General features: G+C 37.7%; 1 protein-coding gene across 1 annotated transcript; it reads left to right on the top strand.

Moving 5' to 3' along the window:
- Positions 1-313: 313 nt before the first annotated feature.
- On the top strand, positions 314-26,082 carry LOC131150202 (3-dehydrosphinganine reductase TSC10A). Its single transcript, XM_058100797.1, has 4 exons — positions 314-908; positions 4,444-4,591; positions 24,448-24,739; positions 25,793-26,082. Coding segments are annotated over exons 1-4 (972 nt in total). The 5' UTR covers positions 314-377; the 3' UTR covers positions 25,794-26,082.
- The last annotated feature ends 340 nt before the right edge of the window (positions 26,083-26,422 follow it).

The raw sequence follows: 26,422 nt of genomic DNA, 5'->3' as shown, positions 1-26,422 counted from the left end.
GGGTTAGCTTTGTTTATTGAGAAGAAAGAGGTTGAATTTTTTGAACACTTTCGATATCAGACAATAAAATGGGATGCAATCACTTAACTTAATTCTTGAACTGCCTTATCCCACATCAACAATTCCAAATGAGGGAGAGTGACTAAATTAATATGTACAATGATCCAATTAAAATTAAGTGACAAATTCAATCCTCACATTGTCTTTAACTCATATTATTTATCTTGAATAAATAATTTTTTCAAACCGGTCGGACCGGAAACCGGATGGTTTTCCGGTTAAAATATTGCACACGAACCGATCAAACGTTTCGTCATCGTTGTCCTCCTCGCGGGGAGCTTTCCACTTTCCAGCCATTTGTCTCCGAAGCTCCATCCATGGTAAACCTCGCGTATCTCTCCCTCCTCGTCCTCGTTCTTCCTCTCTTTCTACTCTTCTGCCTTGCCCTACTAGTTCGACCCCGTCGCGTCAATATCCCGATCAAAGGCCGCCATGTCTTCATTACCGGTGGATCGAGCGGCATAGGCCTCGCCCTGGCGCACCGAGCCGCATTAGAGGGCGCGCGCGTCTCCATATTGGCTCGCAACCTCGAGAAGCTTGAGGAGGCGCGGCAGTTCATCCGCCTCGCCACGGGCATCGACGTCAGCGTCTTCGCCGCCGACGTGCGCGACTTCGAAGCCCTCCGGCGAGTGGTGCAGCAGGCGGGTCCCATAGACGTTCTGATTTGCAATCAAGGAGTGTTTGTGGCTCTAGAGTTGGAGAGGCAGGATTTGGATGAGGTGAAGTTCATGATAGATGTGAATTTGATGGGGACTTTCAATTTGATCAAAGCTGTTTTGCCCGGGATGAAGAATCGGAGGGAACGTGGACCTGCTTCGATTGCTCTCATGTCGTCGCAGGCGGGGCAGGTGTGTTACTTCGTGTTGTGATTTCTATAATGGTTTTTGAGGGTAATATTTTGTGTTGGATGTTCTGTATGAGTTGAAAGATTGAGACATTATTGCTTTGAGACACTTTTTTATATTTAGCTGTGCTATGAGGTAGATTGTTAAAACCCCTACCAACTAACAAATATGATAACCGTGTCGAGGATTGAGCCAAGTATATAGGAAATAAAATGATTAATTCCCTTTTAGAAGGAGAGCCCCCAAGTCATCTAGTTTCAGTTAGGCATCACCAACAAGGTAACTTCGGACAATCCCAGATTTCTTGCAAAATCAAACGCCTCCCTAAGAGCCTATGCTTCTGCCTGAGAGGCTCACCAGTTGTACAGGTTCAACTTTCTTCCTTTCTGCCACCAGTCCGAAACTAAGCTGCTGAAGTTTCTTCCTTCCGAAAGCATCACACAGAATTAGTTTTAATCTTTTGAATTCTCAAGTTCAATCCCACTTTTCTCTTCCTGTTTTTAGAATGCTTTTGTCTGTTTGCATTATGATCTTGAGAAATTGCCTGGATCAAGTGCCTTGAGAGACCCAGTGTTGAAAGCTGCATCCCCAGTCGCCCTTTCATATATCCTTTTGCAGCTACTCAATATGATATGGCTGGACAGTTGTTCCAACAAGGTTTACTACTTCTTCATCCTTTTGTGGCCTTGATGATTCTCAAAGTAATTGAGAATGTGCTTATGGAGTTCTTGCTGAAAATTCCAGCTGCCATTCTCATTTTTAATCGTATTATTTAATTGGATTTCTCCTATTTTTCATGATTGAGTAAAAATTTTTCTACTCCAATCTCTTTATGTATTCAATTCACCTTGGCAGTTTACTCTTAGCTCACTTCCTCTCTTCCATTCTAAGTAATTCCCGGACATCTAATCTCGTATTGTCTTTCCTGATCCTCCTACCTTTCCAATGGATCCTCTTGTTGAATACAGGCCAGCTGCTTTTGACATACTCCTGTTCTCTTTTCGATGCTTCCAATAGCCACCTTACTCCATTTCTTAAGTCCCCCATAGACCTCTCCCAACTTCCTAGCATTAGAACCATCCTGAACTGCATTAGTCAAAGAATTGAACTGTCCTGAACAACTCCTCAGCAATCCTTTCTCAAAATCCAGGAGTGCTAAAATTTGAATTATTTTTCCCCCCAATCGCTTCGATCTGCATTAAGGATAACTGGGCTGTTGAGTGAAACTATACCGCTCAGACCGCAACATCAGGTTTCCTATGTTCATCTGTGCATTGCAGGTTAGGAAATGCCCAGTCTTTTCTTTCTCTGTTCTGCTCACTATCCAATCTCCTATTTGATCACATATAATTTTTTTCCAATAAATCTTAGGTCAATTAGGCTTCAGTTGGATCATTAAGGAAAAAAAAAAAGGAATGGAAAACAAGAATGAAATCCTTTTTGTATACATCAAATACTATTAAAAATGAAAATTTGTTCTAATATGATTGAAAATTAAGAAAAATCAAATTTTAGTCATGTGAAAAAATTAAGATTTTTTTTATTTTCTATATATCTTATCTTCTTGCTCTCTTTTCTTGAACCAAACATAAAAAAGTGAATTTGTTAATAGTTTTTTTTTTTGGTCTTTTCCTTAATGTTTTCCAACTTCCGGATGGAGCCTAAGATTAGCTGAAGCGATTAGTTTAATTCATTCTTCATGATACATACCTTGTTCCCTGCTACTTTGTATTTGGAGCTCTGCTTGTCTTTGAAGTTCAAATTTTGGTTGAAGTCTCCACTAATAACATGGTCTTGTAGCGCATACAAAACTACATAAAGAAATAAGAATACTCTGGCCCTTTTTAAGTATCTCCTCTATCAAGCTCCCAAGTATTCCTTCTCTGTTCCAATCTAATAGCCTATAGATTAGACCCAGTCTCCATTCAGCATCTGGATGGTTTCAAACTAAGATATTTTAATTTTTTTCTGCAGACACATGGTTTCTTTCCAGTCTCCTTCCTTGCTAGCCATAACCTTCCCCAGCAGATTCCACACCAGCCCCATTTACAGAGCTCAACCTTGTTTTTATCTGCTTGCACCTTCCTATACTTTGAAAAATGTTAAACCTTTGAGGCGTCAAACTGTGTAGGAGACTCTAACCTATTGAAGTTCCTGCTTAACATCCTCATGGTTGATTTGGATACTTCTTGTGGACAGCCTCCTGAAACCCTTCAGCAGTTCCAACTTCTTAATCCACATGAGCCAAAATCACATTTGGATCTACTATCAACGTTTTCCTGTGGAATTAATATCCCTAGATACTGTTATCCTCACTTTTGAGGACCTTCCTATCTCCTTAATTAGTAGCGTTCGTGGTTGTCTTGGTCCCTGCAACTCCTTGCAACATTTTCATCTTCTCGCTTCTTGCCTTACTCTAATTCCCAGTTATCCTGCGTTTGGGAAGATTGACCATAAACCTCCTAACCTTTGGGCTTACTTAACCTCTTCCTGTGATAGTCTGTGGCTGCTGAGCTTGGAGAATCATGTTTCAATACCAATATAAACTAGTCACATTACCAGTGATAATCAACTGAGTGCACATCATGATTTAATTGGATATAGAAATGGTTGAGTTTTGATGAAGCTTCAGAGAATCTTTTGGGTACTTTTTGGCAGGATCTACGCCCGTTGAGCTTTATTGAGTGTATATATCTACTAATTATTTCTTTGTTTTATTAGAAATATAGCACTCATTTATCTTTATGTTAATTTAACTAGGGCATTGGGCTCAAGATCTCCCCCCCACCTCTTTTTTAGCATAGAAAGTCTACATGCACTTGCACATGCTTGAAGTAAAAAGCATTAATGCTTTGTGGTCGATTTTGGTGATGTCTCCATATTACATTTGTCTTATTAAAAATTTAATATTGTCAAACTTGTATTGAACTAATTCAAAATTTCCTTGCAGCAATCATAAAACAAGGAACTATTAAATGCATTACCATTTCCCTAGCTGTCTGTAAAGTTCCTCTAAGCTCTTGCATTCCAAAAAATTCCTAGGATTGATTCTACTTCTCTAAGAAATAGGAGCTTCAGACCTTGGTTTACAGCTTCCTTTTGCCTTTTGTTTTCTCCTTCAAATAACATTGTATCCATCTTTTTTTTTTTAACTTTATCAAACTTGTAATGAGTAATTTTAAATTTCCATGCGCATCTTGCAGCAAATAGCAATTATAAAACAAGGAACTATAAATGCATTACCATTTGCCTGGCTGTCTGTGAAGTTCATCTATGCTCTTGCATTCCCAAAAATTCCTAGAATTGATTTTACTTTTGTAAGAAACAGGAGCTTTAAACCTTGGTTCAGAGTTTCTTTTTCCCCTTTAAATGGCGTTGTATCCATCGTTCTTTTCTTGCTTTAAATTCATTGTTCTTTAAGTGCAGTTGGTACTTGGTACTAAGTAAAGCTTATTTAGCATTGCTATATTTTCAAATGCCTTTAGAGACATATTCATCTGGCTTCGTGTTGTTGAGTTTATATCATGCTTCTTTGTAGGTGGGTATATATGGTTACGCTGCTTATTCAGCCAGTAAATTTGGCCTTAGGGGTCTGGCAGAAGCATTGCAACAGGAGGTCATTATGGACAACATCCATGTCTCACTCATATTCCCTCCAGACACCGAAACTCCTGGTTTCTTGGAAGGTTTGAAATCTAACTACAAGACTGTATAATGATTATTGTGTTTCATCCATTCAGTGATTTATCTGGTATTTGTTGTACTGCAATACACTGGCTTATTACTGCAATCCATATCAGGAGAGGTGCCTGTGTGAAACTATATTTGATTTGACTAGTTTGTGTGTGTGCATTGCACGAGGTGCAAACTGTTTTATTTTTTATTTTATTTTTTTTTCATTTTTAAAGTTTTATTCCTGCAATTTCTTTTAAGTTACAAAAATAAAGTATAAAATAAGCTTAACTAATCTGTGAAAAATATATATGTATATATCAATATATAGGAATCTAAAACATGGCAAGGATAATTGAATTGCTCAAATTGACATTTAAACATTTATTTCATTCTACTTTTTCCCATCAGAAAATTAGAAAATAATAATATGATCAATATATCCAACACATATCCCTTAATTTTTTTTTTCTTTTTAAATGTGATCCAACTGTATATTTCATGACAAAGCTCCTACTCCTGATGGTTTGAACGTGACATTCTTCCAATGGAACTGGGATTTTCTCAAGCAGGCCACTGTTGGAGTTTTGAAGATTTCTATAGAACAGAAAAATTTTTGTCTAGGATCAACTCAACTTTTATCTCATGTTCCCTAAAAAATCAGGGGTTGCAACATCAAAGAATTTCGCCTAATCAGCCTAGTTGGCAACTTATATAAACTCCTTTCCAAGTCCCCGCTGCTGGGCTCAAATATGAAATCTTAGAAGTTATTGGGAAACACCTGCATGCCTTCATTGCAGGCAGGCAGATCTTGGATGCTGCTCTGATTGTGAGTGAAGCTGTGGATTCCTACATTAAGGCTGGGAAAAGAGGAGTGGTTTGCAAGATGGACATGGAGAAGATGTTAGACCATTTTCTGCAGTTTATCTCAGGAGAATGGGTTTTGGGGAAATCTGCAATGCATCTCTACCCTCTCATTCTCAGTGCTTGTCAATGGATGCCCTAAAGATTTTTTCAGATCATTTCGTGGTCTGAGACGAGGAAATCCCCTCTCCTCTCTTCATTTTTTAAAAATGTTTTAAGTCACGGTGATTGAAGCGTTGAGCCTTATGATAACCAACGTAATGAAGGTAGCCTGCTCAAGGGGCTTAGCATTGAAAGGAACAATGACATTATGGTAGTCTCCCATCTCCTTTTTGCATGACACTATCATATTTTTGAGGATGAGCTTGAGCAAATCCTTAGTCTTAAATGCATCCTCCTCTGTTTCGAAGCAGACTTAGGCTTAAAAGTGAATCTGTGCATAAGTGAAATCATTCCAACGGGGATTTGTGATTGTGGGCCTTTTCTTGTGGGTCTTTTAGGCTGCAAGCTTGGAGCTTTTCGTATTGCCTATCTCGATCTCCCCTTGGGAGCCAAGTTCAAAGATGAGGGAGTTTGGGACCCCACTGTTGGCAGATTTGAAAGAAGACTTGTGGGTTGGAAAAGGATTTATCTGTCAAAAGGCAGTAGACTCGCACTCAAAAGTACTTTATCCTATCCCCCAATTTATTTTATGTCTCTTTTCCCCATCCTAGTGCAGTAGCCAAGAAATTGGAAGGTATTCAAAGAAGATTCCTTTGGAGGAGCGTGGGCGAGGAATTTAAATATCATCTTTCATGATGGGGGATTGTTAAACAACCTATGCAAAAGGGAGGTTTAGGCCTTAAATCCCTTCTCATTTTCAATAAGGACCTTTTGGTGAAGTGTCTTTTGAGATTCTGATAGAGCAAGATCATTTCTGGAGGGAAGTCATTGCTACCAAGTACAGCCTCCATAATGGCTAGGTCTCAAAAGAGTTGAAGGAGGCCCATGGTATAGGTTTCAGGAGAGGATGGGAGAAATTCTTCCCCCTTTTGGTGTAGATGTGAAACGTGGGGATCATTAGTGGATCTCTTCTGTGTATAGGCCTTCTATACCTACTCTTAGGACTGTTTTTTGGGACGAGTTATATGCTGTGTTTGGCTTTTGTTCCCTTAGGTAGATTGTAGGTAGTGATTTCAACATTTTTAGGTTTCCTAGGGAGAAAAAGAGGGATAGGAGGGCTATTTTGAGCATGCAGAATTTCGATAGACTCATTATAGATTGTGGCTTGAGACACCTCTAGTTGGGTGCACACTTTTCTCTTGGTCTGCGGGTTGCACTAGGGTTGTTGCTAGTCGGCTAGGCATGTTTTTGTTTTGTAGCGAGTGGGAGGATAAGTTTTCAAATCTCTCTGAACTGTTTTATCTAGACATGACTTGTGTCTATTAATTTTCTGTTTTGCTGGAGTATAGCAAGGTTGTTTTGGGCCTTACTCCTTTTTGTTTTGAGAATATGTGGATGGATCATGATTCTTTTCAGTCCTTTGTTAAGAAGTCTTAAAGCGATGATTTAGAGAGGGGGTGGGAAGAGTGTAGGCTTATAAGGAAGCTTAAATGTCTTAAAGAGACTTTAAAAAAGTGGAATAGAGAGGTGTTTGTGGTACTAGGATTAGGAAGGCTAGCATTTTGGGTGAGTTGGATTACCTAGATAGAAAAGAAGAAGATGTTAGCCTTCAAAGTGTGAGGAGGTTAATCAGATTTCATTGAAGAATGATTTGGAAGATTTAACTTTTAAGGAAGTGGGAAGTTGGAGACAAGAGACTAAATTTAAATGGGTTAAGGAGGATGATTGTAATTCAAAATTTTTTCCTTAGTTAGCTAATGGAAATGTGAAAAAGAACTTAAAAAAGGGAATTAGATGTAGGCATGGGGCAAGATTACTTTGGATCCTTGTTGATTGTGTCTAAAGTATTTCGTTTTTTCTCTAATCTCCATATTTAGGAGGACGTTTGTAGGCTTATGATTGATGTTTAGACTAGAACCCCATTTCTGGGATCAGGTGACTTGGTTGGAAAGATCTTTTGAAGAGGAGGACATGAGTGTTATTGTGTTCGGGATGGATAGGGATAAGGCTCTGAGTTTGGATGGGTTTAGCATGGCTTTTTTTTTCAAGATTGTTAGGATGTGGTTAAAGGGGGTTTGTAGAAGGATTTTAATGAATTTTATTAGAATAAGATTATGAGTAAGAATATTAATTCCACCTTCATCACTTTGGTGTCGAAGAAGAGTAGATCAATCGAGATTGCTGATTTTAGACCTTTAGCTTTGTTTCTAGAATGAGATATTGCTAAAGTGATAGCTAATAGGTTGAATGTGGTGCTTGATAATACTACTTCTAAGGCTCAAAGTGAGTTTGTGGGGTGTAGGAAAATTGTGGATGCTATTTTAATTGCTAATGAGGCGACGGGGAATGTTTGGAGAAGGGGATTATTTTTTAATTGTATTTTGAAAAAGATTATGATAGGGTTAGTTGGATTTTTTTGGATAAAATTATTTGTTAGATAGGGGATTGGGGAGATGTGGCATTCTTGGACGAGGGCTTGCATGTCCCATATTTTGTTTTCTATTATGGTGAATGGTGAACCTAAACCTTGGTTTAGTGCTTGAGGGGTTTTAAATTAGTGGATCCACGCTTCACTTTTTTGTTTGTGTTGATGCCGTGGTGGATGGAGTTTTGGTGGTGAATGTGGGTTGATGAAAGATTTGAAAGTGAGGAGGGAGGATGTGGTTGGTTCTCATCTTCAATTTGCCAATGATATTATGTTCTTTTTAGGTGATCATAATTATTCTTTTTTGTATATTTTGGGCCTCCTCTGTATTTTTAAGCACGTTTCTGGGCCTAAAAATTAATTTGGGTAAGAGTGGTATTGCTATTATTAATCCTAGTGCTGGTAGAGTAAGGAGTTGGCCTCATTAGCGGGGTGTGGTATTTTGGATTGGAATTTGTCTTATTTAGAGGGTCCCTTTGGGTGTTAATTTGACGACTGGGGGCTTTTGGGATCTAGTAGTGAGTGGAGGCCAAAGCATTTAAATGGGTGGAAAGGCGCATTATTTTCATTAGATGTCCCATTACACTTATTTAGGTTTGTCTTGCTATTGTCCGTTTATGTTACTTGTCTATTTTTTAGGATTCCTATTGGTATTTCTAGTAAGCTGGAGAGGATTATGAGTGATTTTCTTCTAGAGTCGAAGGGAAGAGGGATGTGTTAGTCGGGGTGTGGTTTTTAGGTCTAAAATGAAGGGGATGGTGTTTGGGGGGGAGGGGGGGGAGTGGGATGTAACGACCTGAATATTTAACCTGCTAAATATATCAAATATGCTCCGATACCCCCTGTAGCGCCCTGACCTGCCACGTGGGCCCGGAGTGCTAGTAAAACAAATAAGTCTCTCTGATACCACACACGCGCACACACACACACACACACATATATATATATATATATTGCAACCCGCCCCTAACCAGGGAATCTCGAGTGCACCTGTCATTACTAGAATTAAACCATACAGCGGAAGATACTAAAACATCCGAACCACTTTACCAGAGTTCTAACTGTTTCACAAATACATGCATACAACTACTTGTCTATAAAATAAAACCCATCAAAATAACAAAATGAAACCGCTGGTGACTCACCAGCTCTGTCTATCACCCCCACAGGACTAATCCTTGCCTCGTAGAAAGTTAGGCACGGTTTCCTGAAGGACCTGAAAAATAATTTGTATAATGGGATGAGACACTTCTTAGTAAAACAAATTATATTATTATCACTTTGTGGCTAGCATGAGTTCCTATGTGAATATAAAACTTTCATTATTTCATTGTATATAAAAATGACATTTTAAAACTGTACTGCACTGTATATCTAAAAATACATAATTTCAGAATAATAAACTGTTGGCTCATTATAGCCCATTTTATAGTAAATCTGCTCATATATGCATAAAAGAAACAAGCTGGACTACTAAATTAGTGTTGTCACGCTATCATATACCCATACGACATGCTTCCCCCCATGACGGGTCGTGCGTCCCGAAGGCTGGACTCAGCCTATAGCCGGCCGACCATAGTTGAGTCAAAAATAAGGTTGTAAGTACGATTGTACCTATCTATGGTCACCCAGAACTGCATCGGTTGGCCCCCCCCCCCCCCCAACACTGACCTCGGGGTAGTACTGTAGCCCAGGTCTCCAATCGACTATCTCGTAGCACACTTCCATCTCTGTGTGATTGCACTTACTGCCAACATATAGCTACAATACCGTGCTCACAATATCACATCACATATCCACAGGGTTCTAAAATCATATATGGCAATTTACACAATAAAAACTGTATTATAACTCATTTCGTATAAAATATGACATTCAGTAAAACCCGGCCCCCGATCGTTATATCAAAACTCGGCCCCCAGCTATTATATCATACTGTATAAAATCAGTAAAAACATTCTGCTCAGATATGCCATTTTAAAACTGTTCTCACGCCCCACAATTTTCATCTGATAACCATAAATAAATAAACTGACGGGGAAACATACAAGTTGCTGAAAACAGGGTCTGAGCATCTCCAGGGTTTTATTTAACTCGAACTACATATTTTATTGAAAATAGGAGATTTCAATCACGTTAGTTTTCCCCAAAAATGTATAAAAATCCAAACGACCATTTCTATATAACTGATTCGTTTAGAAACATCATATATATCGTTTCTGTAAACATAAATTGCAATTTAACCAGTCCATAATTCAAAACAACTGACATAATATAATCCTCTTACCTGTTCTTGAAGAAAATGCCTAAAACCTTCAAAACCACAAAAATCCAACCGCACGAATTCACTGAGGATTGACGGCCTACGTGCCGAGAGAAGGGGGAGAGGATTGATTAGCACTCGAAGATGATCCGAGAGGCTTAGGAGGGAGAGAGAGAGATGAGAGAAAGAGAGAGCCTTCCAAACCCTAGGTTAGAGAGAGAGAGAGATATGAGAGTTATGAAATAAAACACATAACTTAGCCCTCAAGTAAACAGACCCGCAGGAAAACCGTTGTCGGTTTTTTTGGGCTTGACCAAACCGGCGACGGTTTGGCCTTAAACCTGCTCTCAGTTGTTTACCTGCAGGAAAACCGGTGACGGTTTTTCTGACCCTTACAAAACCAGTGACGGTTTTGGCCCTGGCCAAACCAAAATCCTCTTTTTCCTTTCCTTTCTCTTTTCTTTTATTTGTTTCTTTATTTTCTTGGTTCAGGTTACTACAGGGGAGGTTTGAGACTTGGAACTTTGGTGTCTAAAAACACTATCCTGTTGGCTTTTTTTGGCAGTTCCCCTTAGATGATTTCTCTTTTTGGCATAGAATCATTAAAATTGAGTCTAGATTGCATATGAATGGTTGGGATATTAAGTTGGGATTTATGTGTTCTTTAGAGAGTCCGTGGAGGTCTATTTTCCAAATATATGCCCTTTTATTCCTCATATGAAGTCGGTTTCAAGGGGGGAGGTTCCTCCAATTTGTCTTTTGGAAGATATCTAGATGGATAATGTTGCTTTGTCCACTTCTTTTCCTCATCTTTATTGCTTTAGTTTGGAGCATGATATTGTTATTTTCTCTTTTTTTTTTTTAAGGTTTCAAATGGTCCTATGTCTTATTGGCATTTTCACTTTTGTAGATCTCTTAATGACAAGTAGGTATATGAGCTTTCTTCTTTGTTGTTGATGTTGGATAATTTTCATTTCTCCTTTGAAGTGGATAGTCATCCTTGGTTTTGGATTCTTTGCAGATTTATTTTTGCAGATCTTTTTGTAATCTTTTCTAGTGTAATCTTTCCTTTTTAAAAAAATTTGGAAGGCCAAAGATTTCTTGAAAGCTTAGTGTCACAAACATGGAGATTTCAATGGGCAAAAGGAATCACTTTTGTCACAATCCTCCTAAAGTGTCAAGGAGTCACGCTCCTGCAATGACAAAGACTACACCAAGTCTAGCCTAGCTATACTTTTCCTTGTCCAAGGAAACACTCAAGTGTCCAACCTAGTGGTCAAGTCACGGCTTGACAACCCTTGAACCAACTAAGTTCATCACAAAGGAATCCATACTCAAATGGTAAGGGAAATTAGTTAACTTCCACCAACACGGAGGGTAACTCTCATCCCCATAGTACAATCGGGGTCATGGATGACAATGCCCATCTATATAACTGATGGCTAGGAAGGGCATTCACCCAAACCTTTTGGTTGAGAGTACCGTGTGTTCTCATTCTCAAATAAATTGTCCATAGGGCTCCCAATCCTGTACGGAAGCCTAGGACATCCCTTGAGGATGTCAAAAGTCCACCTCCGAGCTCTCCTCAGGGTGCTCACTTAGTACCTGACATGATACAGGGAGGTAGACTGCTCAATTGTTGTTCCCCAAAAACTTAGTCTCTAAAGTATTCTCGGTCACGTACGAGCAACCACCAAGGATCTAATGATCATATAGCATAGGTTTAAGAACACCACCACTAGTATTATCCGAACTAGCCACAACATCATACTGACATGCCAAAACTATCCTTGTGACAACTGCATGGTCACATCTAGGTTAATCGATCTTCCCTCCATGTCAAAATCATATACCAAAATCATGTGTCAAGGTCGCAAGACTTTAAGACCTTGACATTGCCCCACTCAATCTCATCAACATTCGCATTGATGAACATACACAATCCAATATCCAAAACACTTGTTGAGCCCTAAAATAGGAGGCTTTAGATCAACCACAATCCAAAATCTCTTCACAGTAGCCAAACTCGTCTCTAATCGCATGGTGGACTTGATCCCACTTTGATTTGAAGTTCGTGGCACATAACTCTGAACACAAGGTCTTCAACCAAGCTCAAATCCGAACTAAATAAAGCTTCCTTTGAACCACACTGAGATCTCTAATACAACCCAGGACCTCTCACATCAAAGATCGTAGCTCGACTGCAAGCTAATCGCCGACTAGCCTACTAGCAATTTCAAAGATTAACACACTCCTAGAACTCAAACTCTTAATCCTTGATGCAGATCTGTATTTACAACCTTGTCTCTCTAAATCAAACTCTTACTAGAGTTCCAAAAAACATTCGCCCATTGATTTATGGAGGCAAACTACTTCCCAAAAGCCAAACTTGCTCCAAGACCAACTGAAATCCATCTCAATTCAGCCCATGGAGCAACCAATACAAAAGTCTCATTTCAGTTCCATACAACCTCGCCATTTCAAGGATAGATTCCATTTTGAAGGTCCTCCTAGTTCAACCATCAACCTTCTTTATAGTTAACCAAGTAACCTTCATAGGCAAAATCGACATACCGTTTCCAAAGTAAGTCTCTACCCAAGAGTCTTACAAGACAAAACTCCAAAGGTGAGACCACACTCTGGATTCTCTTCTATACCACTGTCTCAAAACCATGGGGTTACCAATTCTAGCAAGCCAACCAAGCTTAAATTGATAAACGGTTCCTAAGGTGAGTCTCTCACCCAAGGAGTATTACAAGACACAACCCCAAGGATGGTCCAACACCGAGGAAACTCCAAAAACACAAACGATCTCAACATTTGGGGTTCACAACCCAATTCCTCACAAGATAACCAACATGTTCAGAATACCACAATTTCGAAGTTAACCGTTTGACTCAAATCCAAGCACACAAAAACCCTAAAAACTTCCTCAAATCCTCAAGGCTTAAGCTCCAGTCACATCTCAAGTGACCATCCTCTATCTTGCGACCAATCTTCCACGTCCTCAAACATCCAAATCTCAAAACCCAAATCAAAGCTTAAGGTTCCTGATCACTTTTCCTTTGCAAGCCTATCTCAACCATAGTCCATCATGGTTACTTTATTTTGATATCTTTGCCCCCTTGCTTTAACTCAACTTTCACTTGAAAGGCAGCCCTTTGGCTTAGTTGTGCTGCATGAACCTGCTCAACAACAAACAAGAAATGCCCTCTGGCCAAAATGGCTCATGTGCCCACTACAACATGACTCAAAATCCTTCTAGCAAAACTCATCCCAATGTCTTTGGTATGGGTCATCAATAAGGCTACAATGCCAACAACGCAAGCATGCTCCCATTAATTCTACAATAGTAGTCTCCGACAGTGTTCCCATTGGAATTCAAATCATAAGAGCATCTATGGGTTCCAACGAGGTCCAATGAGCTACATTTGTGGTTCCCTTTCGAGTCCATACTCCCTTGGGTAAATGTCACCACCGTGACCAACACAGAGCTGCACTTGTGGCTCGAGGACCATTTGTCCAAGGGACTCAAAACTCATTCTTCCCCATAGATATAATTATGTAACCTCCCTCTATGGGTTTGAACGACAAGTTCCGTGGGAGGCACCTTTGGCCAAACTCCCTCAATTGTCTATGTCCACCAGAACTAAGAGTATCACCCTCCTTGTGGAATGAGGACACCACAAAGTCTCAACGGATAACCATTTGAGCTCCAATGCCAATCACAATAGGATGACTCCCAAAGTGTGGCAACAATACCCATCTCAAGGGCACAAGGTATGCTCATCTTAGTTCCCTTCAATCCACCCTTATTCCTTCTCAAGGGTATAGAACACCATCAAGTAACCAGACGTTCGCAAGATATTCATTAAGGCCAATTTTTCACTTCATCGCCCATAACGAGTCACATGACAAGGGGGGAGTGCGAGACAAGAACCTACTCTAGGGTAACTTACTCCTTCCCCCACACAATGTCACAAATCGAATACCCTCAATCAAATTGATGCCAATAGTTTCAATCTTATTTTCATTCAGGATTGAGAGATATGCTCTGATGCCAACTATCACAAATGTGGAGATCTCAATGACCAAAAGGAATCATCCTTGCCAAAATCCTCCCAAAGAGTCAAGGAACCATGCCCGTGCGGTGGCAAAGACTACACAAAGTTCAGCATAGCTGTACTCATCCTTGTCCAAAGAAACACTCAAGTGTCTAACCCAGTGGTCAAGTCTCACGGCTCGACAATCCTTGAACCAACTAAGGTCATCACCAAGGAACCCAAACACGAACTATAAGGAAAATAACTCATCTTCCACGAGCATTGAGGATAACTCTCATCCCCACAGTAACCAAGGTCTTGGATGATACCACCCAACTGTGTAGTTGATAGCCAAGAAAGGTGTATATCCAAACCTCCAAGATGAGAATACCGCGCGATCTCATTCCCGAATGGATCGTTCGTGAGACTCTGAATCCCATATGGAAGTCCAGGACAATCCTCAAGGATGTCAAGAGTTCCCCTCTAGCGCTCCTTACGGTGCCCACTTAGTACCTAATAGGTTACCGAGGGAGGTAGGCCTTTTACTTGGTGTTCCCCCTTCGAAGTATTCTCAGTCACATATGAGTAACCGCCAAGGATCTAGTGCTCATACATCATAGGTTTGAGAACACCACCATCAATATTACTTGGACCAACTACAATGTCACAGTGACATACCAAAACCATCCCCATGACAACCACATAGTCGGATTCAGATTAACTGACCTTCCCTCCAAATCAAAATCATATACCAAAAAACCATGTGTCAGGGTCACAAGACTAGTCCCTGACACTAATACTTTTATTTGGTGTAATAGGGTTAACACCAACAATATATTGCATAGTAGGAGACCTTCGAAGGAACTTTCTCCAAAATGTGTGCTTTTTATGTTTTAGCTGTTAAGATTTCAGAAACAGCTTCTCATTTGTTTCTGCACTGTGATTTTGCTTGGAAAAATATGGAATAAGCTTTTTGGTTTACTGGGAGAAAGTTGGGTTTGCTTGAACTTGGCGGAGAATTCTTTTGTTCTTCTTTTTTGGGGGGTAGGAAGAAGGATGCTGTAACATTATGGAGATGTGCATTTTTTGTATTGTTGTGGGGTTTATGATTGGAAGATAATGTGCATATATTTCTTGGGAAGTAGCTGAAAATATTTCTTTGCTATGAGATAAGATTCATTACTTAGCTTCACTTTGTTGCATTGGTTATGGTTTTTTGGAGGTATTGAGCTTTTTTGGCTATCTTTGTTGGTTTGATTGATGTTTTCTTTTTTTTCTTTTTTTTCTTTTTTTTTTTTTCTAATTTTTGTTTTTCTCTGTTCTGTTTAAGAGGATTTCTTATTCTCTTTTTTGTACTTTTTTTAAGGAATTGTCTTCTTTTATTATCAAAAAGAAAATAGTAACAGTTGAAATTTACATATTGTATGTTTATTAAAAGAATTAGTAAGATATTTTTTAAAATAAAGACAGGTAACTCTTAATTACAAGTTAGAAATCATGGTATTAAATTGTGGTATGGAAATATACAAAATCAGCCACTTTGTACCCCAAATCCTGTACAAATATTTCAAGAACTGCTGTTTCCACCATCAAAATTATAGGTAATAAAGGGCAAAAGAGTAAATGCATTTTCAGGTTTTTTAGTTGAGAAACACAAAAAGCTTAGCAAAGGAAGAATATATATATGTGTGTGTGTGTGTGTGTGTGTGTGTGTGTGTTTGTGTGTGTGTGTGTATGTATAGTAAGAATCAAGCATATATAATCTAAGCTGGAAAGAGGCGGTTTTGCCATACAAGTGGTTATTTAGAATGCAAAAACAAACATCAAAACCAAAATATACCTTAATAAGTCACTACATAGAAAACAGCTTAGTTAGATCCAGACATCAGCAGCAGTCTTTAGCTTATTCCAAACTGGTATTAACTGAGCATGTAATCTGCCCAGCTGAAAACACGTGATCAAAACCCTCTCCTTCAAAATGTAGATCATTCCTGGCCCTCCATGAACAGTATATAGCTGCAGTCCAAAAGAGCTTGTATTTCTCCCTTTTAAGGTTACTTCCCACACCCACAATGAAATTTAAGCTATCACTCCAACTGGAAGGAATCCTCTGCAGATTCAAATTTGACAATGCTGCCAAGTACGCGTGCCTCAAATGTTGGCAATCAAAGAACAAATGTTCTCTGGTCTCAGGATATAAACCACAAACCATACAATTCACACTTCTCTCCCAATTAGTAATTCTATCCATTGTGTTAAGTCTATCTAGCATGGCAGGCCATGCCACAAAAAAGTGCTTAGGAACACCATGTATAGACCATAGGATTGTTGGCGAAGTAACAAGTTGTCTTTTTTCTTTAATGCTGTCCCATGTGGAGTAAAAGGAGAATTTACTGGAATGGGAAGGTTTTGGACTAAAACTCAGACCAGTTTGGAAAGAGAAAACCTTGACAGTGTGTCTTGTAGGCAGCTTCCATGAGCTTCCTTTCATAATTCCAACTCTGTAGGAAAATGAACTTCATACTTCATCGTGTTGCTGCAAAGGACTGTTTTGATGCCATTTGTCAAAAAATAAATGTGCTGTTTTACCATTTCCTACCCTGCACAGTATGTTTGATAAGTTAATTCCCTTGCCCTCAAAATCCTTTTCCAGGTCCAGGAGCAACTGAATTATTTTTGACTGCCCAAATGCTGACCTTTTAACAATGGTTTTAAATCGCGGTAGCGGGTAACGTAATGTAACAGTAACGGGTGTAATGGGAAGTGGGAGTACCGGATGTTACATAACGGGAAGCGGGTGTAACGGCTGTGAATTTTTTTGAAGCACGCACAACCTTTTGCATATTAGCGTACTTGCATGTTTTAAGCTTTTAGCCCTTCTTAGAAAGGGTTTTAGTGTATTTTGGATCCTTTAGTTCGAGTAACTAAGTTATTTGGTAAGGGCAACAAGTTTACATTTGTTTTAAACCACCATTGATAGAAAAATTACGTGTGCGCGGATTTTTGTAATTAATTTGATGCCCAAACCACCCTCATTTAAAGGCTTAAAAATATTTTTTAACTTGTCTGTATCCTAATCATCCATACAAATGACTTGAAGAGGTACAAATAAACCACAACAGCTTTATAGCAGATGCTGTTTATCCACTCTCTAAGTCATTTGATGCCCAAACCAACTTCTTTTAAAGGCATACAAATATTTTTCCATTTTGACATTACAAGACTTCGTGTTTTAGTCATTTCCCTTCCACAAAAATGCCTTAAACTTCCTTTCCAACTCAGTAATAACTGATTTAGGCAAAAATATGGCAGATGCCCAATAACCAAGAATACTCGAGGTATGAACTTTATTAGCTTCAGCCTTCCTGCATAAGATATTTATTTCTGAGTCCATGAGCATATTCTACTTGATATTCTTTCAACCAGCATATCACAATCAGCTCTATTTATCTTTTTGGTAACTAATGGCAGTCCCAAATATTTGACTGGAAGCTGGCTCTGTGACATTTGAAGCAATGAAGAAATTGCCTGCACCTTTACATTAAAAGGGCCAGCACAAAATAGCTCTGATTTCAAAGTGTTGCATTTCAGCCCAGTTAGTTTATAGAAAACATGAAGAACACTTAATACTTCTTGCTGAATCAATATCTCCTTTGGATAGAATTAGTAAATCATCAGCAAAGCACAGATTTACTAAATTAATCTTCTTACATCTAGGGTGGTAGGATAATTTGCCATGTAGAGCAGAATATTGAAGCAACATTGTTAATGGTTCCATAATCATTCCTAAACCTGCAGTTATGAGAAGTGTCCATGATAAGAAACACTGCCTTTAAACATTACTAATAAACAAAATTAACAACAAGAAGAAGCCTTAAGTCCTACTAGGTAGAGTGGCTAGATGAATCCTTTCCGCCAATTCACTCAATCCAGAGTGTTTTCTTCTATTAGATTAGGGGCTATTAAATCTTTCCTCGCTACCTCATTCCAAGTTATTTTAAGCCTACCCCTACCCATTTTCATGCCAGAAATACTAACTCACTCCTCCTCACAAGTGCTCTACTAGGTCTGCATTTCAAATGCCTAAATCATTTATGCTGCCCCTCATCTTGTCCTCAATCGGTGCTATACCTAAATTATTGCGTATATGCTCATTTCTTACTTTATCTTTTAATGTTAAACCACTCATCCACCTTAACATACGCATCTCAGCAACTTTTATTTTTTGTACATGTAGTTTCTTAGTCGGACAACATCCTGAACCATAAAGCATACCTGCCCTTATAGCCATTTTATAAAAATTTCTTTTTCATTTTAAGGGTTTTCTACGATCACACAACGTACCTGAAGCACTCCTCCATTTTAACCAACCAATCTTAATTCTATGTACTACATCTTCATTAATTTTCCCTTCAACTTGCACAATAGGTCCAAGATATCTAAATCTATCAATGTCATTAATCTCTTGATTATTCAGTTTAATCTTCTCTCTATTGCTACTCCTTATATTACTGAAATTACATTTCATATATTTTGTCTTATTCCCACTTAACCTAAACCCTTAAGACTCTAAAGTGGCTCTCCAAAGTTCTAGCTTAGATTCTACTCCGCTTCTACTGTCATCAATCAACATGATATCATCTGCAAACAGCATACACCAAGGGATCTCATTTGGGATATTCCTAATAAGTTCATCAATTAGTAAAGTAAAAAGATAAGGACTCAAAGTAGATTCTTGATGTATATCTATTGTGATTGGAAACTCTCTAAAATCTTGTCCTATAGTCCTAACGCTAGTCACTATTCTATCATACATATCCTTACTGACCTTCATATATCTATTGCAAACTCTCCTTTTTTTTAATACTCACCAAAGAACTTCCCTAGGTACTCTATCATAAGCTTTCTCTAGGACTATAAAAACTATACGCAAGTCCTTCTTTTCCCTAAACTTTTCCATTAAACTTCTTAAAAGATAAATATCTTCCGTTGTTGATCTCCTATGCATAAAACCAAATTGATTTTTTGAAATTTTCATTTCTAATCTTCTTCTATGTTCAATTACCCTTTTCCATAATTTCATTGTATGAATCATAATCTTAATTCCACGATAGTTATTACAATTTTGAATATTGCCTTTATTTTTGTACAAGGATACTATCATACTCTTCCTCCATTCCTCTAGCATTTTCTTGGTTTTTATAATAGTGTTGAATAGATAGTTAACCAAATAATTCCTTTATCCCCTAAACATTTCCAAACTTTAATTGGTATTTTATGTAGTCCTGTGGATTTTTCACTCTTTATCTTTCTTAATGTCATTTTTACTTCAAGGACTCTAATTTTGCGAATAAATCTCCTATTTTTAGTTTTCTCCTCATTTGTCACTTCCAAGTTCAATCTTTCAGTTTGGTTTTCATTAAACAACTTATCAAAGTATCTCCGCCACCTCTCTTTTATTTCTTCTTCTCTAATTAAGACATTATCATTCTCGTCCTTTATATATTTTACATCACCTAAATCTTTGCAATTTCTTTCTCTCGCTCTGGCAAGTTTATAAATGTCTTTTTTCCTTCTTTTGCATCTAGTTTAGTATATAAAGTATCATAAGCTCTATGTTTAGCTTCATTGATAGTTTTTGTTGAATTTTTTCTCGTTTCTTTATATTTTTCAATATTTTTATATTTCTACAATTTTTGACATATTTTGTACCAACTTTCTTTACTACTCAGATATCTTCCTTTGGACTCACCTAAAGCCTCTTTTACCATCCTTATGACAGAATTTTTCATTTTATTCCGAACAATATTTGCATCAACCTTATCCCCTATTGCCCAATCACACTCTTTATTCGTTTTATCTTTGAGTTTTTCTATATTATCTCCCTTCAAGTTCCTCCATCTAGTCCTCTGTGTTGATTTATACTACTCTTCCATTTTTCAAATATGTATATCTAGTACTAAGATTCTATGTGAAGTAGCCAAACTTTTACTTGCAATAACTTTACAATCCTTATAAGATAGATGATCCCCCCATTCTTGGTTAAGAAGCAATCTATTTGGCTTTTATTATACCCACTCTTGAAAATTATTAAGTGTTCATCCTTATAAGATAGATGATCCCCCCATTCTTGGTTAAGAAGCAATCTATTTGGCTTTTATTATACCCACTCTTGAAAATTATTAAGTGTTCTTCTCTTTTTATAAAGTAAGTATTCAATATAACCAAATCGTAAGATATAGAAAAATCTAAGATCGTATCACTGGTCTCATTTTTATCTCCATATCCATGGCCTCCATGTATCCTCTCATATACTATATAATCCTTGCCAATGTCACCATTTAAATCAACTCCTATGAACGCATTTTTACACATTGGTATCCCTTGTAATACTATCCATATCTTCCCAAAATTGTCTTTTAAGATTTTCTATTGAGCCTATTTGGGGAGCATACACACTAATGACATTTACTATCTTCCGCCTAAAGCTATCCTGATTTTAATGATCCTATCTCCTATTCTTTTAACATCTACTACATTATCTTTTAAGTCTTTATCTACAATAATACCCACCCCATTTTAATGTTTCTCTTTACCAGTGTGCCGAAGTTTAAATCTTAGTTTTGTCAATTTCTCTAGCTTTCTCTCCTACCCATTTCATCTCTTGAAGGCAGATTAAGTTAATTTTTCCTCTAAACATTATTTCCACTATTTTCATACTTTTTTCCTATAAAAGTCCCTATATTCCAAGTTGCTGCTTAGCTTAGTTGCTAGTGCTAACGTATTAACTTTCTTCCTTTTATACTGACTCGGTCTATTCCCTTGACCTAGGTGAATTTAGTAAGAGCTCATGATGATAAGGTCTAACAAAGTTTTACACTGGCTGTCAGCTACCTAGCACAACCCTACTCCTTAATTTGGGCTTGGGACCGGCTGTGTACAAAGAATTTGTGTTACACAGGCGAAGCACGCGTTTGATTTTTTTTTTTGCTAACTTATTTCACATAGACAATTTTCTAAGTCACGCCCTACGGCTAATTTACACGCAGTACAATGCATTAAAAAACTTTATAGCATACAACTTTGGGTGTTAATCCAAGCTAGGCTAAAATTAAAAAACCATGCAATAGCACTTTTTGAAAAATTTTGTATATTCTAAAACTTGCAAATGAAAAGCACAAAAATGCATATAGTAAGCCTATAAATCAAAAACACAAAATCTTCACTACTAACCAAATATTGGAAAAATTATTAATAATTGTAACAAGAAAAGAAATAACAAGAGAGGAGACTATCTCACTAGTGGCTGAAACTAAAAAAGGTAACTACAACCGCTTTAAAAATAGTATCATAAGTACCTTTGACGCAAGAAATTTTTTATGCTGCTAACGGCAATCAATTCAAAGAATATTTGAGCATCGAGGGATCGCAAGAATTCTTCAAGTCTAAATTCTAGAATCACATCCAAGAATATTAAAGAAACAAGGTTCCTCAACCCATAAATCTTTATTGCTTCTTCATTATTTTAGGACTGAAGAAACAAGAAATCCTTGGATTTATTTGAGTCTTTAGGAGAAAACAAAGGAAAAGACAGGAAAGAAAGGAAGTTCAGAGAGTGGATCTGTTTGGTTGGTGAGAAAAAAAACCAAAAGAGAAAATAGAATACAGGAAATGAAAGCAATAAAAAAGAAAAGAAACCTTTAAGAAGTAAAAAGTAAAAGAAACAAACGAAGAGGAATTTAGTTGGTGGGGAATTTATTTCTTTTGTATACGATGAATCCAAAATTTAATATGAAGCTGAGATTGTTAGATTTAATTAATGAATTTCCTTACCAACAATATCACAGTTCTTGCTGACTTGGATATGACAGCTTTGGGGGCGGATCTGTCCGTCCCCGTCGATGACCTCAGTGATCCTGAATCGTCTGCGAATGCATCCAAAGAAGAACCTGTAGAAGCTTCGCAAGAACAAGAACATCTGAAGGTTCACGAACTCGAAAGAACTGAATGTTACTTTACAATGATAGTTCTGGACCTTCTGGTGTGGGAGGCTGTCCCGAAAGAGGTCCTCACACTGGCCGTAGGAGGCTGCCGCGGTGCAGGAGGTGTGTGGAGGAGACGCCTTTGGCTGTGAGAGGAAGCACAGGACTGATATGCCATCTGCCAAGGATGCGTTAGAGAAGGAGACACTGTTCAGAGTTTGACAGAGAAGAAAGCACTTTTCCGCGTGCGCCGGAGAAGGAGGCGGAGTGAGAGTGGGAGTTTTTCTTTTCTTCTTGGTGCTTGATCTTGACTAGGTTTGGGAGACTAAGACAGCACGAATTATCAAGAAGACAGGTAGCTGCCTGGAATCATTTCGCAGCTAACTCTAAACAGCGACAGTGGCAAGAGGAAGTGGCGATGTCGGTTGGGATTGGCCAGAGTTGACGATGTGCAGTGAGGGACGCGACGGCAATGAGAGCAGACAGTGGGCAGTTTATTGGCCACATTGTTGCCGATTAAATCATCAAGATGGATAGGCGTGGAGACAACCGTCTGGAAGATGGCCTGAGAAGACAACTCGTGCCCTGTGGAGAGCCTCGGATCTCTCTCTCTCTCTCTTATCTTTACTAATAAACAAAATTAATTTTATATTATCTGTAGAGGTGCACATATGGCTAAATTGATCAGAAAGTAAAACAAATAAACTATCAAATAATTAGAGCACAATTAATTCAGCATGCATTTCATTTCATTGCAAAATGAGTATAGTGCAGAATGAAATTCTTTTACAGAGACAGGACAGGGAGAGGAGAGAGAAAAAAAAAAGATACAGAAAAGTGTAAGAGAGAAATCCTAACAGAGCCCTTTCATTATCTCCAAAACCCTAGTGATGAAAGAAGACCTAGTGTAGGTTCTTTTCACACTCCTGTTTCTAAGAGTACAAGTCTGATAACAGCCCCACACTATTTCGCAAAACAAATGCATCTTCCATCTTTTGCATATGCAAAATTTTAGCACACAAATTAACATGAAATACCCAGATCTCTAGTCCACAACAATTCATACCAATCCAAAGACCAGGTACCATCACAAACATAGAACTTTTGCACACATGCGATGTGCCATGAATTGTGCATACACGTCCAACCAAAAGAAATCCCTTTCCAACCATTTTCCTCCAAATCAAATGAGTTGAAAAACTCCAACGTCACCAACTCTTCATCAACATCGATCAATAAAAGACCATCCAAATCCCATTCTAAACTCAAATCACCTATGTGTCGATCTTGGTAAAGTTTGTGCTCATGAATTTTTTTTGGGTGGGGGGGGGGGGGGGGGAGAGAGAGAGAGAGAGAGAGAGAGAGAGAGCATAACCAAAGGGAAGGTGAGATGGAGTTTTGGCTCTTCAGCACGCAATGTTGGACGTGCCTAGAGGATTCTGTTGTAATTAAAATTTTGGAGGGTGTATTTTAAAGGGCAGAATAGTCATTATAATATTTTTTCTTAAGGATGACTAGAAAAACAACACTTCTAGAAGTAGTGGAATTATTCTAAATGACTTTGGCTGTATTTAATAATTTTCAGGTAGATGTTTCTAGAATAGTTTGAACAACAAATATATTAATGAATTTATTGGGCACTCTTTGCTTTTTTTTAGTAAATAAATAGTTGACATAAAGTCAAAATACGCTCAAACTCATCTGTATACCAAATGTCAAAGTTTTGTGCTCTACTGATACATTTTTCCCAATGAGTCTGTTGGAAAAAGGAAAAGACCAAATAAGAAAGCTGAATTGGCTTTTTTTGTGTAAAAGGTCTAAAATATAAAAGGCCTAATTCTACTTTGTAAGAATAATATTAGCTTGGGTTGAAACTCAAAAGTGGACAATATTTGACTTTACAGAGTCCTGACGCTCAGAATTTAGAAATAGTTTGTTCATTTGGGACCAACTCTTTGAGCAAGATGATTATGTCCTTGGTTTGAGAAGGTTTCTAGCCTTTTGGCATATCTTCTAGATGCCCTTAGGCATGTTCCCTAAACATAACTCCAAGCATGTAGCACATGACTCCAACTACTTGAGAAAAACACACTGCTCAGTACTCATAATCTGTTAAGGGTCCAACTGTTGCAGGACTTTGTTCTGGTATGCTTTTAGGAGCTTTCCACTGACAGTGGCTTATTGATTGCAGAGAACAAGAGAAAACCACAGCTCACCAGTATCATAGCAGGTTCCTCTGGAGCAATGAAAGCTGATGAGGTTGCCAAGAAAGCTTTGGATGGCATCAAAGCTTGTAGTTTTATTGTCCCCTGCAATTTTGAGGGATTTTTGCTGTCCATAGCGACTGCTGGTCTATCCCCTCAAAGATCATTTGGGATGGCATTTGTTGAGGTGGTTGCTGCTGGTATAACACGTTTTGCAGCTCTAGTTTTCCAATGGGTGTGGTATGGAAGTATAGCAAAGTGGCAAGCACAGAAGACTTAGTAAGTGTTCTATAAAACAGATGGACCATTTAACAAATATATCAATTTCCTCTTATCTCATCTATATTTTGTTACTACATTAGATTTATTTATTTATAAGTGTTCTGAATAGCAAAGTATGAGTGGCTGATTCTTAGCTGTACTTTTTACCTTCTTATTTTTTTCCTTAAATGATTCGTGTTATTTAGTAAAATTACTGAAATTTGCACAAATGAAGATTTTATTGTCCTTGTGATTCTGCTTCTATTGTATAGGGGCATGAGATGTCCCCTCTGTTTGGTATATGGTTTTGTTAAGTTGTGTTTCATTTAATATTTTGCTTGTTTATTCAAAAAGTTGTGTCATGTTATTTGGGCTGAAAATCAAAACAGTCAAACAAGTCAGTTTCCTGCTCTCAGTCAGAGATTGATAGGTCAAGATTTTAGTGTTCTCGATGTCTAGGTTGTCTGCGAAGTTCACTTCCTGGATCTTGTCTTTCTAGGGTGTCCATGAGCATCTTTTTTATATATCTAGGAAATTACCATCACAGCAAAGAAAATGCATTATGCATATTAGACAACTCCAATATGGTAGAGAAGCTTAGGGCCTGTTTAATTGTGTAAAACAATTTTATTTTACAAATTTTCAAAGATGACAAAATTCCTCATTGCGTTTCAGTTTTCCAACATTTACATAGGAAAGTTTGAAAGAATGTCTTTTCCATGTTGTCTCCAAGACACCAACTGGTATAATTTGAAAGAACTTTAAATATCTTGCATATGCATCCTTTTTACTCTCTCCCTTTGTTATAAGAAATCTCTTTTTTTCCTATCAACAGGATGTCTTGCATTTGAAAATATTAGAATTAGACCCAGCCTCTGGTGTCTGCTTACAATTTTTTATTTTCTAAATTTTTATTTTTGCTTCCCCCCAACAGATACTCATATTAATTGTATGATTTTATGTTTTGGAACGTGATTGTGTTCCCTTTCCTTCTCTGTAGTCATGGCGTCTTGGTTGATGCTTGATGTTTGATGTTTTTATGCTGAAATTTCTTATGGCTTTTGATTTCAGGGATGCATGAGCTCTGCTCTTGGTTCTCTTAGAAGTTTCTCAAAGGCTTATCTTGGACTTCTAAAGCAGCTCTCCCCAGTGGCTCTTGTGTACTTGAACCATAGAGGATATTTCTTGCCTTATTAGACAGATTTTGCTTTAGAACTTGTAATGAATTTTTCTTGGTAGATTTGTAATAATTTTAGGAAATTAAAGAGTGTAATTTTTATGGCAAATATTAAATTTTGATATTATTCTTGATCGACAAATTCAAAAATAAATGAATATGTTTTTTTTGGATTTAAAAAAAATAATTAAGAACCCAGAAGTCTGAGGTGGTGGAATGGAGTTGTTCTAGGCTGCTCGTAGTTGTTGACGTCTTTTAGTGCCAAATCATCTAATAGATTGAAGATAATTATTTTAGATAATTTTTTGTTGTGTGTGTGTGTTTATGTTATATAGAATAATAAATATAAGAGTCGATGCAAACAAATTAAAATGCCATAAATTAAGTATGACCAAGCCATAAAGGTGGACTACATTTTGTTGGAAATTTTAAAGTAAGAAAATAGTAATAAAATTTTAAGAAAGGATTTTATAATCAAATTATTGGCGCCAATTTCTTACTAAAATTTATCAACTATTGAGTTT

The sequence above is a fragment of the Malania oleifera genome, chromosome 3 (assembly GCF_029873635.1).
Source record: "Malania oleifera isolate guangnan ecotype guangnan chromosome 3, ASM2987363v1, whole genome shotgun sequence".
NCBI classification, from domain to species: Eukaryota; Viridiplantae; Streptophyta; class Magnoliopsida; order Santalales; family Ximeniaceae; genus Malania; species Malania oleifera.
The sequence above is the reverse complement of the archived record's forward strand: the minus strand, read 5'-3'. Positions and strand labels throughout refer to the sequence as shown.